Below are 14,897 nucleotides of genomic sequence, written 5' to 3' on the forward strand. Positions count from 1 at the left end.
GTGGTTAAAGGCAGGTGGTCACATGTCTGGGACGGTGGTTGCTTGAGCCCTTGTGTGGGTGGGTGTTGCATTGTGCAGATGGTGCTGTGACTCATGCGCAATCTAGGACTTCTGGATTCTGGGGGAAAGGGAGAACTTGCCGTCTGCAGGGACAGATAAATGAAGGAGATAAGAGGAAGACTGAAAGGGGGCTGTCCTCCTTTATAGAGAACAGTTCTCTATTTGCGAGGCTGCTAGAGGACTGTGCCCTCTCCAAAGGCATCCTTTGGCCAAACTGGAGGTAGGGGCACCTGAGGCAGCCAACCCACCTGGCCGCCAGCTGCCTCCACCTGCCTCCGAGGTGTCCCCCTTGCTCTGCCCTGCCTCATCCAATTTCAGGTGAAGAGACGAGAGTGGCCCCCTGCTACAGCACCGCAATCCACCACCCAGAGAGGTGGCTTCACGGAGCCTCGCAGGGCTTGGGGTTGGGTGTCCTGGGGACAGGCGCTTTGGAGGACTTTGTGAACTCCCGGCTGGCCCTCCCTTTATTCTCGGCTCCACCACTGAGTCACTCCATGACCCTGGCCCAGTCCGCCTGCTTTCGCATTAGGAGGCTGAAAAACAATGTTGTCTTGTTTTTCCTGTAACTCTCCCAGATCGGGAAGACTCCCCGAGATCAAAGCCTGTTTATTCTGCAAAGAAAGAGGCAGGATTCTCTTTTCTTTCTGATTATCTTTTAAAAATGCACACACAGGCCAACTGTGGGCAGATGGATTTCTGCCAGCTGCTGGGAACTGTGGGGGTGGAGGAAGAGAAGGGGAGGCCTGGAAGGCACCCCACCCATTTATGGAGGGCAGTTTGGGGCACAGTGGGCAAGAGGGCAAAAAGCAGGGGACTTTGGAACCCAGTGTATCCTTGAGGATAGGTGAGGACTGGCTTCCAAAGGAAGGAATGCAAAGAAAGGCGAAGGGGCATGCCATAAAGCGAAAGCCAGGAGGAAGGGGGGGGGGCGTGCAGTAGGACTAGCCCCAGAGAAACAGTGTCTTCTTCCAGGCCCTGCAGTCGCTGCCTTTTGAAGGCACTGGCCTCCCTCCGTCTGTCATTTCAGCAATTAACATTGTACAGACCATTGCGAACTCTGTTTTAGGGCATACATTCTTGTTTGCATTGAAAGATCTAAGCAGCCAGTCCCTCGGGGCTTGAGCGAGCGGGGTCAGGAACATCTGAAAATGCAAATATTATTTCCTCTCATCCCTTTTATTTTTTTAAGCACCTCTTTAATAGCACATTGCATCCTGTCGTATCACATGCTTTTCTGTCTCTGGCAAGGAACCCACGAGGGCTCGTACAGTTCAGTTTTCCATCTTGTCTGCACAACAGCCCTCCAAGGAAGGCTAGGCTGTGAGTACGTGACCGGGCCAAAGTCACCCCGTGAGTTTCATGGCTGAGTGGAGACTCGAACCCTGATCTCTTGAGTCCCCATCTAACCACGGTGCCACACTGGCTCTCTGTATCCTATGTCATTGCCCGAAAAAATCAGTGTTCCAGGGCAGCTAAGGATAAAATCCAAATACAAACAAAATTCTAAAAAAAAATACCAAATGCAAATGCAGTAAAAACACAACAGTAAAAGAAATAAACATCAACCATGCTTACAGTGTTTCAAAAACAAGGTATTGTATAATACAAATGGCTACGTCAAACTGACAGTGACAACTCGCTCAGCGATTGGGTCAAGGTTATGCTTGATGAAGTCAAAGGGGTTCAGTAGGGCATCATTTTCTTTTCCCAACCGGATTGTTAGACGTTGCTCGATTAACATACAATGTTACTTTATTCAGCTGTGTTAAATGCCTCCTAAGGTCCCCATTCATGGCCAGTGAGGACTTCTTTCTGACTAAACTTGCATAGGATTCTGCCTTAAATGACCTTTTCTGGCATATTTGATTGGGGGGGGGGGAGAACGTGCATGCTCCGGCAGAAAAAACCCCACAACTCCAGCATGCTTCAGTTGCAGGACTGTTTTCTCTCCAAACATGGAGAGGACCTGCGTCCTCATTTTCATCTGCACAAGGAAAGCTACAGGGACCTGGTTAACTTTTCTTCGCTGCATGAGAAAAACCAAATTGGCAGGCGGAGGTTTCGAAGTGGAAAAGAACTGGGGAGGACTAAGCCCCCGATTCAGCCGTGCTTCGTATTTGCAGACCCTGTGAGGAGGATCTTGGGTGGGTTTGGACGCCGGGTGTGCTTGGCTGGCTCATCCGCCCAGAGAGTCTGCGGCTGGAGGGAAGACCCTGGAAAGACCGGCCACCAGGCTTCGCGCAGAGGAAAAGCGCTGGACGCCTCTTGAGCAGAAGTTCTCCCAAGACTCCTGCGCCTTGCTGGAAATAGCCCTCCCCTCTCTTGGGCTTCCAGAGGCATTGGACTACAACTCCAGAATCCTCAGCTGACGTGTTAGATTGCAAAGCCATGCTGGCAGGCAGTGGGAGAAAGGCTGACCTCAGGGTTTCTGAGACATCAAAACCGAGGGAGGCGGCGAGGCCAGGCTGGGACAGAGCCTGGCCTTCAGCCTCCGGCCCTCTGCCCCGATCGCCCTGATGCCAGCAATGCTGCTTGTATTGCCCTCGTTGTGTACCTGATACCGCGTGCAAAATGCCACATTGGCACTCTTGGACTCTGTTTTCCTGCCTCGTCAATGCAAGATAATGCCATGTTGGACTAGGCAAGAGATAACGCTGGGTTTCTGATTCCCTGGACAGTCAACAGGCCTGCCTTCTATGTATTTAATTTGTTTACTAGATTCATTTTATTATTTTATTTATGTATTAGATTTATATCCTGCTTTGTTCTTCGAAGAAACTCAAAGTGGCTTACTTAATTCTCCTTCTCCCCATCTTATCCCCAGAACAACAACCCTGGGAGGTAGGCTGGGCTGAAAGTTTGTAACTGATCCAAAGTCGCCCAGTTGGCTCCATGGCCAAGCAGGGGCGAGAACCCAGATCTCTTGAGTCCCCATTCTGCACTCTTATCCACGACACCACACTGGCTCCCAGACCCAATTTTAAACATACAAGTTGGATCCTGGTTGGGAAAAAGCCAAGTTGTCCTAGGAACACACACAAATTAATTGTACTTGGATGCTCTTCATTTCCAATCTGCTAACGACACAGCATGTCATGCCTCTGGTCTGTTTCTTACCCAGAAAAGAGGTCAAGGCCTTTTGGTTTTGCTCTTCCTTGTCCGGGAAAATTTTCTGCTGCTTCGTGTCCATCTGCAGCCGAAAAGCAAAGCACACCAGACAGCAGCAGAGAGATGCTTCCTGCTTGACTGGGTGGTTCCTGTGAAGGCCAGAAAGGCCCGCTGGATTAGCCCCGGGTTCCATCTGGCCCATTGTTCCCTGCACCTCCCGGCAGCCAGCTCCCTGTGAGACACCCACAAGCAGGAGTGCGTGCAACTGCCACATCGTCCCCACATTCCCCAGCGGCTGCCGCAAAAGGGCAGCTTCCTCCGATTCTGTGTGAATCGGGGCCCCCAAGAACCCTCTGGTCTCAGAGTGCTGAAAAACAGGGTGGCTGCTGGCAAAAAAATGCCAGTTTCAATATTGGAGTTGGCAGTATACAGGCCAATGGCAGAGCCCACAGCTGCGCACGCCTTGTAAGTTCGAGAAAAAGTAGAAGATGCAGGGCCTGAGCTAGGGCTGACTGCAAAGCACCGTATCTGATGGGAAAAGCACTACCGCCGCCTTGCTAAGGGCATCGCTATCGAACACCTTTCCTCCATCGCTGAGAATGCTCTGCTTTAACCCAAAGAATGTCATTCCTGCAGCCATTTCCATGTTGGAGGAACTGCTTTAAACCCATCTCTGCTCACCTGCTGACCCCAGGTGTGTGGGACTATGAATCCCCATCATTCCCGGTTGGTACAGGGAGGCAGCCATAGGCAGAGACTGATTTAAATGTCTGAAGTTTGCTCTGGATGCTTTTGTGTCACCTTTTACAGGGTTGTAAGATGCCACAGGGGCCTGGGATTAGGTTAAGATATCCACCTTAATTAACCAGAGTAATTAACTAAGATTAGGGTAAGAATACCATGTCAGTCAGGTATTTGATTCACAGCATCTTCAGGATCACCCAGTGGCTTCTCCTTTCCAGGGCCGTGCACAGAGAGTTTAATGGTACCAGAGGGTATAATTATTAGATTATTACAGTCACTGCAGCTGGACCCGTAAAGAATTTCTGCCTCGGTGCAGCTGTGGAAGGTACCTGGGTCAGGGAGGAATGCTTGCCGCAGGCACTCCACTCCATTCCGGGGCCACAGTGTCCAAGAAACATCTGCTTGCTTATCTGTAAGCAAAAGAAACCCTCGAGCTGTTTTCCACAAGGCATTGTGTCATCCCAGCCTCTGAGCTCAGCTCCACGGAGGTTACTTCAGGCCAGAGTTTGAAATGGCAGGCACGTTGCAGGAGACCAGGACTGTGGCTGGATGCCGTTTCTTTTCCGAGGGGATATTCCCAGGATCCCGTTCTTTTATTCTGCATTCCTTACCACCAGAGCATTGAATTAGAAGGGCTTTAATGAGCTGCCTGGGGTTGCCAGCTTCTTAAATCAGCCGTGCTCTTGTGCCTTAACAAAATAAAAAAGCATTGCCCGGAGACATCATGATTCACTGCTCTGCTAGCAAGCCTGGCAAGTTAGTACCTAATCCATATTAATGGTCTTACAATGCTGTGGTCCTGAACCCGGAGCCATTTCAGTTTGCATGTTTGTATTCACAGGGGGCAAAAAGGCATCACAGCTGGATGTTTAGGTGGGCGCTGGGCAATTCCTCCCAGAAAGAAGTTGCTCCTTTAATGGCTACCAGTCAGGCAGAAATCCGACAAGCTGTACTTTCGCTATCATGATATCTTGGGTGGGTGGGAATAAACCCCCTCTTAAATTTCCAGGGTCATAATAAGGGCACAAAGGGCATCACCAGGGAGATAAAGAGGAGCTCCTGCTTCCAGAAAGGCTGCCGTGCGTGTGCAGTGGTGCACAAGACCCTTGGGGGACCCCCACCCCATTCACAGGCTTGGTCTCTTGCACCCTTCCCTGTGGTTCTGATGAGCCGCCAATGCCATTTCTAGCAGGAACCCTGGCATTTTGGCTGAGCCGACAACCCAAAGCATAGCGCTAAACGCCGCTGGCTGCATCAGGGCGCAAAAGGACAGGCAGCGGAGTGTGAGGTGCTATGGGGGGGGTGGGGGCCACAGAATGGGGTGAGGAACCCTTGATGCACACGGCATAGTTCAGGGATGAAAGGCCCTTGCTTGGGCGAAGACACTGCAAGGAAGATGCAACGGGGTCACAGCAGGGAGAGACAGTCTGGGGAAGGGGTGGGGAGCTGCGGGCCAGTCCAGGCTTCCAGGGGCAGGACGGATGCTCGGCCAAAGGCGCCTAAGCCCTCCCCACCCGCAGTTTCAACAGCAGCCACAATAACCACAGTAACAACAGTCACGGTTATATTGTTGGCATTTAATGGGGCCCTCAGGCAGGGGAGGCTGGGAGCCCCTCCGTCCGTGGGGCTCCTGATCCATTGCAGCTTTTATTTTGAACTATCCATGGTGCTCCATGCTGGTGAACCCAGCCCCATACAGCTCTATTCAAAGCTGCTGAGGATCAGGGGCCCCATCGACGCAGGGCGCATCTGCCTCCCCTCCCCTCCCCTCCCCTCTGGTCTCTACTGCTGGTCGGACCCATAAGCTGAAGGGCCTGCAGCCTGCCAGGCACCCCACCCAGTTTTTCTTCACTTGCGGAGAAGCAACCAAAAGCAGGTGGCCTGTTTTCGCCCTGAAGGTTCCTTCGTGCCTGGCAGGCTCCATCCAGCTCGGTAGGTCCCACGCACCAAGGCGCTGAGCAGTGGCATTGGACCCCGCCACAGTTCTGCCAGGGACGCCGGCTCAACCCCTTCCCCCGCCCCGATACCAGTCCCAGAATAGTAACGTTCTCATGCTTCTGCATTGTAACACGGGACAGAATTTTGCAATGCGCACGAGCAGGACAAGCAACATGCAAAAGGCTCGCTGGGGCATCGCCCTGTTTACAGCCCGGCACTCGTGAAGCGATAAGTGATGTCAAGCCAGTGCACTTGACTATGTTTTCCGAAGTGAGGCTAAGACTGCTTTGGGGGCTTGTTTGGGCATGTCTGTCTGTCATGCCACTGGGATGGTTTAAGATGGGGCGCTTCCTTCTCCTTGCATCGGGCTTTGCAGAATCAATCCGAGAGCAATTTAGTCGTTGTCTGGAAACTGGCAAATACGCTCTCAGTGCCCACAGTGGCTAATTATGGTATTCCACATCCCCTCTTTTATGCTTCCCAAGTGGTAGAAATATATATGTGCAGACAGTGGCTGCATTAATTGGAAATTAATTGGAGCATTCACATGAATGTTCGTTCTAATTACATTGTGGACATTTAGGGTCAAACAGCGGCAGAGCTGGGCAGCCAAAAAGCAGCGGAGGAAGAATGTGAACTGGAGAGGAGAACAGAGGATGGAGAAGTAGACCAGACCATTTCCTCCATCCTCTTTTCCGCACTGCACCCAACATCCCTGGCTGGGGGTTTCTCAGATACAGGCTTGTCACAAGTAGAGGAGGGGACACACCGGAGGGAGGAGAGGGGAGGGGAGGGGAGGGCTTTGCACCTTCCTTCTGCCTACCGCTCTTTCCCTCTGAAATCATCCCCACCACTTTTCAGGTGTGTGACTCTCACCTGCTCTAGTCCAGAGCAGCCTGTTTGGTCCACTACCTAAGTTTTAACGTCATTCAATTTTAATTGTATATGATTTATTTAATGTATTTCAAATATGTCAGTTTTATGCTCAGTTCGTGGAATAGCTAATTTATTTTGTTTAGGATTTAGAATATTCTATAAGCTGTCCAGAGACGACAGTGATGGACGGCCTATACATGTCCTAAATAAATAAATAAAGTACATTTCAGACCTGCCAGCTTGTTGTGATTGTGGGATAGGCTGGGCATGGGAAGAAGGCTGCCCACCAGTGCGCATGCGGAGAGGCCAGGATCCCTCTCCCTTCCAAGGTCCTCCAGGCAGAAGAGAAAAGTGATTCATGCCCCCAGCAGACTTTGCTCCGGTCCTGGGTCCTGCTCCCTGCCACGATCTCACCTCCCTCTCTCTGTCTGGTGAGTTTGGAGTTAAGACTTTCCCTCCTCGCATGTGCTGTGATGGTGATGAAGATTAAACTTTGTCCCCGAGGCCACCTTGGCAGCCGGTGTGGCCTGCTGCTGACTCTGCCAGTCCCGCCTTCCTCTTTCTCTCCCGGCTCCCCACTCCTACCAGCTGGGCTGGGTATTTAAATCTGGAGAGAGGGTCTGGCTGGCCACACTTGCCTGCAGTCCAGGAGCAGAGGAGGTCAGCGGACGGAGGGCCGAGGGGAATTGCCGGCACCCTATTCAGTCTGTGCAGGTGTGTGGCTCTTTTCCTTTTGAATGGGGCAGCTTCTCACGGGTGTTCAACTCCCCCGATTATGAAACCAAGGGGCAATAGTTATTTTGGATGGAGACGGTTAGGGTGCAAGGGGCTTCTGCAGTGGGATGGGGTTTCTTGGGCACTGGGAGAGGGGGTGGGCTATGCTTGAAGCTACATGCGCCTTGTGGGGGTGGAGAACATATCCCCCTCCCCATCCCTTAGCTAATTGGTTGCCCTCTTTTCCCCCAAGGAGACTGACTGGTAACCATGAAGTCCTTCGCCCTGCTTTTCGTAGCAACCCTCTTGGGAGGTGAGTAAGTCAACTGGAAGACATGCTTAGTCAGAAAGAGCTAAAAAGGGCATAAATAGTACCCACCCTTTACCTTTTCTGTGCTGCAAAGACGTGTTTAAATGTGGCATTAATATTTGTCCTGCTTTGTCCTGGAAGTGGAGCTCCCATAGAAAGTTGCACTCTACCTCGGATGGCAAATGCTGTGTGTGTGTAGGTGGCAAAATATCAGGGGAGAATTCTTTTGTCCTTTATGTTCCATTTCTGAGTTTCTCAGCAGCATCTGGCTGCACTCCAAGGAAAACAGAAAACTGGGGCAGATGAACTTTTGGTCTTATCCCGTGGGCTGTATTGGCATCTTATGGTGCGAAAGTTAGTAAGAAAGAAGAACTTCATCAAAGCATGAAGTGCATGGATGGAATTGGAAACAGGAGAGTTGGAGAGAGCTTAAAGCATCCAAATTGTCTTGCTGGGTTGGACCAAAATAGTGTCTGTTCTAATTTGATGTTTGTAGCAACTGCCAGCCCTTTGGGGTTTTTAATTTTCTCCTGACTGGAGAGCAAAAGAAAGAGAAAGTTCCCCTTATAAATCCCTGTGTTGTGTAATAAGGGAAGACTGGGGAAAGTAAAGACTCTTTTGCCTGCTCGAATGGCCTAGAGGAAATTTAGGTTCAAATCTTTGCTCAGAGTGGGAACCGCTGAGCCAGTTCGCTCCATCTTCGCCCAACCTACCTGGCCATGAGAATAAAAGGGGCAGGGGATGCTCCGTGGAGGAAGAAAGGGTCAAATAAATGGGAGGGGAAAATTTGTCCGGCACAGTAAAGGGCAAGACTGGGATGAGATGGGTGGGGGGATGTGTTTGGGCCATATGGGAAGGTTCTGGAAAGGGGCTACCTTAGACTCCCAGACTGAACTGGTTTCCCTCTAGCCTATTCCTAGCAGGAGGGTTTGTCAAAGAGTTGGGAAAACCAATCGCAAGCTGGGCCCCATAGATAGAACACAGCATCTAGGTGCGTTGATTTATGAAAATAGTATCAGTCCCTAGGGGTGGCAGGGGTTCCTAGGGACTGCAGAAACCTTTCTAAGCTGGAGTGCACCAGAGGTGTTGGACTGCGATTCCTATCACTCCTAGCCAGAATAGGCATTTGAATTTGAGAATGCCTGGCTCTTCATACCAACGTTCAAAGAACGATTTCTATTCCAGGAACATGGGCTAGATCAGGCTGCAGAACCTCTGACCCGGAGGTTGTATCCAGCCTGCCTGGAGCTCCACTCTGGCCTTGGGCTTTCTTTAGACAGTGAATTTTCCCTTCAGCTCCACCTGCGGCAGGAATGCCCCCCTTCCCTGAAGAGCTTTCTTGAAAGGGAATTCTGTTCTCTGGCTAAAAGAGACTCAACACCCTGCGATAGAAGGTTGGAGATAGAACTACCCCTGTTTGGAGGGGGGGGGGCAATGATGACATTAATCCCCTGGAAGAAAATGTGCATCTTTAATCAGAAGCTTCCCACCACTCCTGGAATGTCCTTGCACCTTTGAAGACTTTCCTTTGCAAGGGACTTGTGGCCTGGTAGGGCACCAGGATTCTCGACCGTGGATTCCAAAAGCCTATTCTAGGTGCTTGAATGTTTCCCCCTTTCCCTTATCCACGCAGGTTCCTGGGGTAATATTTTCTACCAGGACAAGCCAAAGCCCCAATGGGAGGAGAGCCTAAATGCTCTTTGGAGCTATCTGGCCAACATCGAGAACACGGCAGAAGGCATCGCAACTCAGATCAAGAGTTCTCAGATCAGCAAGGAACTTGAGTGAGTCCCCTTCTGTTTTCCACGGAGGTGGGTGTGGGGGCTAGGAGTGGGCCAGGAGGCTGCTTCTGTCCCAGATATTTATGTCCTGCAGCACAACACGGCATGGTCCAAGGTTGCTGGTTCACTTTTCACTTTTTGCTTTCTCACTGAGTTTGTATCCTGCACCCTTTTTCTGCAAGGAACCCAAACTGGCTTATGAGATTCTCCTCTTTCCATTTCACCTTCACGGCACCCTGCAAGGCTGACCCACGGACCTCAGCTTAGGCTCCCTTTGCCTTTAGCTCTCCTCAGTTTGCAGACCAAGTGATAGCTGCGTTATTAGAAATGAAAGACATTTTAGGTCAGAGAAATCTCAAGTCAGAAATGTTGCAATGTTGTTATTTGATTTTAGATGCTGCTGTATATTTTCCCACTGAGTCCTAAACTGTTCACACTTGCTAGAGTTTGAGTTAAACCTTGATGTAGCTTTCGCATCCCTGATCTGGAACAAAGGAGCTTTACCTTATACCAGTTTGGTGTTAGGGTCAGCGTCTCAAGACAATGGCAGCCCCATTGTCCCCAAACCTGGGGTTGACAACTCCACATTCGTGTCTCATACTCTGGCTGGTTGCAGGCTACCTTTATCACACTCCTGACTTTAAGTGTGGCAAAACTCTCCTTATTCCTGGGCAGGAAGAGATGACCAGCAGAACACCCCTCCAGGCTGAGCCCGCTTGCTTGGCGGCTCTCTGGCTATCTCGGAGGGCTCGATCTCAAAAGAGTCGTATATTTTATTCATTTATTTACTTCTATAAATAAATTGTGCAAAATGTCAGCTCGTCCTGTACTAGACCACAACTGAGATGAGACCGTTCTGACTTCCACCTCCTGCCTCTTCTCTCCCACAGCGGCCTGATCACAGACACCATGGCCGACTTGGATCGCTACACCGAGAATTTCCGCTCCAACATAGGGCCTCACATCCAGGAACTGCAGGACAACATGAAAGTGGAATTGAGGTCCATACTGGATAAGTTGCAGGCTGACTTGAAAATGATCAAGGACAAGTACGTCCAGTACAAAAATGAGGCCGGGGTGATGATCAACCATAACGTGGACACAGTCCAGTCCCAGATGAACCTGCTGTGCCGCAAGATGAAGAAGCGCATCAGCAAGGACGTCACGGAGCTGCAGAACAAGATGGCCGAGTACGCCAGCGAGGTGCGAGCCCGCATGGACGAGAGGGTCGAGGCCGTGCGCCAGAGCTTGGAGCCTTACCTCTCCAGCTTCCAGAACAAGAGGCAACAGCACTACCAGGCCCTGCGGGAGGTGGTGGAAGAGCGGGGAAAACACCTGCACGAGCAGCTCAGTGGACAGGTTCGGGAGCTCCACGGCCAGTTTCGCGAGAAAGCCGAGGAGGTGCAGAGCTCTCTCAGCCAGGTTGCCGAAAGCACGCGCCAGTGGCTGAGCCCGATGCTGCAGAATCTCACCAGACAGGTCCGGGACATGCTGGATAAGGTGGAGGCGGCCCAGAGTCCGGAGTCCTAAGGGCCAGCCTGGGAACCCAGAGAGAATAGGATGGCAGCCCAGGGTTTTCTGGGAAACCCAGATGGCCTCCAGGGCTGCAGCTTTTTGGTTGCACGGGCCGCAAGGGTAGCCACCAAATACTAATTGCTCACGCTGCACTTCTCTCCCAGCACCTCCTGCGGCCTCCTGGGCACATTAACACGCTGCACCCCTGCAGCTGGCCTCTCCTTCCTCGGTCCTGCATTAATCCCACGTGCACCTCTGAACCACCGACAAGCGAGGCCTTGTCCCGCTTCCCTCCACGCCACCTTCAACACGCCGCACTAACACTTTACGCCTGAGACTCTCGGCCCCTTCCCTTTGCCGCGATGCCTCGGCTGTACTGGAGTTTTCCATTTTGATCTGTAACAATAAAGTATACTTTGGATACGAAGGTCTTCCTTTCCTTTCTAGCTTCCAGTCCGGAAATTGTGCCACAGTTCAAAAATATACATAAAAGTTGAGCCGGGGGCGGCAGGCAGGTTGGACTTGGAGAGAGTTCGGGTGAAAAGCCAAAGCCATCGGTTGTGTTGGGCAAACATCGCTCTAGGTTTATCAAAGGAACCTGCCAAGATGGAGGGCCTGGGCCTGGGCGTGGGGCTACAGCGGAGCTTCCTGGCCCTCCCGTGGAAGTGACACGCTTCCGGGAGGCTGAGAGGGATGGGGCAGCCCCCCGCGAGCCCAGCTGTGGCTGCGTGTCGAAGAGGCTAAGGGCGCACCAGGCTGAGAATCCATCTAATCGGGCGTCCTGTCCACGCGGTGACCAACCCACGTTCCGGTCTGGATATCCCAGGCAATGCCATTTAATGTCCACATTTACTGAAATAGGTGCCAGGACAGCTTGAATCCAGCAGGCGAAGCATTTCTCGGCAAGAAGGGTGGGGGGCCTTGGGGGGGCCTTGGGGTGGGGGGAAGCTGCCAAGCCTCGGTGGGATCCCCCGGACGACCTTCAGGGCCACTCCTGCCCTTAACGAGCGACCTTTCTGGGTCATGGTTTTTCCGCCGCACCCCACGGGGAGGGTGTAGTCCTGCTCTCCCTGCCCATGCTGACACAGGGCCTTCATCATCGCCCGCTCCTTGTCGTTTGCCCTCTGCCTGACTCACAGCTAATGATTATCTTGTCATTTCCGTGGCAAAGTTGCAGCAGGCCCGCTTCCACCACACCTGAGACCCTCCCAGGGAACGCGGAGGAAGTCTGGTGCCCGATCGCCACAGTTTTGCAGGCTGGCCCTTGAGAAGCCCTCTGTCTCATGAACCGAGAAGCACTGGCAAAGAGCTAATCATTAAGAACGTAAAAAAAGCCAGTGCGGCCAAAAAAAGCCAGAGAGAGGCAGTGTGGCATAGTGGTTAAGAGCATGGGACTGGGACTCAGGCGATCTGGGTTTGAGTCCCCACTCGCCCATGGTGCCCACTGGGGGACTGTGGGCCAGTCACAGACTCTCAGCCCAACCCACCTCACAGGGTTGTTGTTGTGGGGATAAGATGGAGGAGGAGATGTAAGCTGCCTTGAGCCCTTTGTAGGAAAAAGCAGGATATAAATCCAAAAATAAATAAAAAATACAAATAAATAAAAAGCCCCGCTGGATCAGGACAAGCTGCACCTCCTTTTAGTGTTCTGTTTATGACTTGCAGTCGCTGGTCGCTTTGCTTTCTCGGCTGTGTTCACTCCCTCAGCAGCAGTGAGCTCGTGAGAGCCAGCGTGGTGCAGTGGTTTAGAGTGCGGGACGGGGACCCAGGCGATCCGGGTTCCAGTCCCGTCTCAGCCATGGAGCCAACCGGGTGACTTTGGGCCAGTTACAGCCTGTCAGCCCAGCCTACCTCACAGGGTTGCTGTTGGGATAAGAAGGCAAGCAGGAGAAGGAGAATTATGTCAGCTGCTGATCAGTCAGAGGGGCTCATCATTTCTTGTGGATTTTTCTGCCAAAGCCCCAAACGTGGAAGAGTATCTTTGGGGCAGATGTGGGGTGGTGGTGGAGATTCTGAGAAGCGGCACAGCTTTCATCCGTCACACCCATCTTCTGCCTCAGCCTCTCCTCCTCTCACGGAGGGGGAAAACATTTAGACAGACAAAATGCGCCGTTATGTGTTTTAAAAACAAAGCCATAAACTCCAGAGGGTGGCAAGGTTACATCTACATGATGAAGATGTGGAGAGAGAGAGAGAGAGAGAGAGAGAGAGAGAGAGAGAGAGAGAGAGAGAGAGAGAGAGAGAGAGAGAGAGAGAGGTACCCTTCTGTATTTCAGAGAAGTTTTTGATTCAAAACCTGAGATCCTGTGACTTGGAGGATGTGGAAGAACAACTTTCAGAGTCCGGGAGAGCTGCATCCTTTCAGAGAGAACTGTTCTCTGGGAAGTCCCAAAGCAACAGCTGGGCCGATATCCAGCATGTTTAGAAAGCGCCTCTGTTGTGTGTGTGTGTTTTAAAAAATTGCACATTACTGCTTTGTGGACAAGGCTGAAAAACAAGTCCTTGATGGGGAATCCGCCCAGGCCGCTTGGCCCAAAGGAGGGGAACAAGCTCGAACAAGAAACAGAGAAGTCTTTCAAACCAGATGGTGTGCACCGTTTGTGCAATAAAGGCGATGGAGGAGCCTTCTTCTGGTTCTCCTTGGCCTGCGTGGTGTGATTCTGTCTGGCCACACAGAGCTCAGAGTTGGCTGCCCAGGAAGGCAGTGAAAATGAAGAAATACGGGCTCCCATTGCAGGCACAGCTTAGTGTAGAGATGCAGCTCTGTTGCAGCCCTCCAAGGGTCACTTTCCAGCCCCAGCGCAGCCCCAACGCAGCCCCCTCAGATGGGCACGTCCCCTTTTCCCTGTCTGCAGATCACTTGGGAGTTCTCAGGGTCTGTGTGCAGCCCTCCCCTGGCATGCACCAGCTCTGTTCCAGAAGTTTGCAATTCCTCTGCTGAAACAACACAACACAACTAACCACCAGTAGTAACATAGAAACAGAGCGAGTCAGAAGGGGTCTCCCGGGCCAACTAGTCTGACCTCAATCCATTGTATGGATTTAATTTTTAAAAGCATTAAAGAATATAGATTTAAGGGTGTGTGTACATATGCACACAGAGAGATTTAAAATGTGAATCGTTTGGGGGGTAAAACACCACCTTCAGGCCCCTGTTAAAGTTTGATTACTGGCAGTGAGATGTTAAGGCTAAAACGCTTCTGGTATTTTGGTACATTGGCCCTGCAACATTTTGCCCTTGCCTCGGTTCCCCACTCAAACGCTGCCCCCCAGCCCAGCCCTGAGCTCCACCATAATCGAACGCAGCCCTTGAAAGAGGCTTCGGAGCCCCGGCTTAGCGACTCACGATTGGTGTCTCGATTCACGCTTCGGGGCGAGTCAAGAAAAGGAGGCACGTGTCCTTTGCCCAGGTCTCCCTGGATTCATCAGCACACGCCCAGCTTTGGGCCTTGTTTTTACTGGCCTCCTTCCAACACCGTGAGCAGCCTTGCAGTTATTTTGCAGGTTCAGCTATTTCTGGCCTGAAAATGGGAAACACACACAACCAGCAGCCGCCTCAGCTCAGTGAATCCTGTTGAAGGAAAGGCAGTGGACTGTGAACGTGGACATCTTGCCACACACGTGGCCACCGGGCAGAGCAGCCTCGCTCCGCTGCTCTCCTGCGGCGGATATTGCGAGCACCTGCTAAGCCCCTGGAACTTCGCTCCCTAAGTCAAGCCAGACCCCGGGAGATGAGTCAACTTCTCGGGCACGCTCTCTCCAAGCTGCCGTCTTCTGGAAAGTGATGATGTGGCATTTTCCGGGCAAAGGGTTTGTTTTCGTGGGTTTGTTGATTAGTGATTCTGCTGGTG

General features: G+C 51.8%; 1 protein-coding gene across 1 annotated transcript; it reads left to right on the forward strand.

Moving 5' to 3' along the window:
• The first annotated feature begins 7,333 nt into the window (after positions 1–7,333).
• APOE (apolipoprotein E) lies at positions 7,334–11,469 on the forward strand. The gene is made up of 4 exons (XM_044434978.1): positions 7,334–7,440; positions 7,694–7,753; positions 9,384–9,534; positions 10,422–11,469. Exons 2-4 carry the CDS (start codon positions 7,711–7,713, stop codon positions 11,059–11,061), a joined length of 834 nt encoding a protein of 277 aa, XP_044290913.1. The 5' UTR covers positions 7,334–7,440; positions 7,694–7,710; the 3' UTR covers positions 11,062–11,469.
• Positions 11,470–14,897: the final 3,428 nt, after the last annotated feature.

The sequence above is a fragment of the Varanus komodoensis genome, unplaced genomic scaffold (assembly GCF_004798865.1).
Source record: "Varanus komodoensis strain SLA01 unplaced genomic scaffold, ASM479886v1 scaffold29_1, whole genome shotgun sequence".
NCBI lineage: Eukaryota > Metazoa > Chordata > Lepidosauria > Squamata > Varanidae > Varanus > Varanus komodoensis.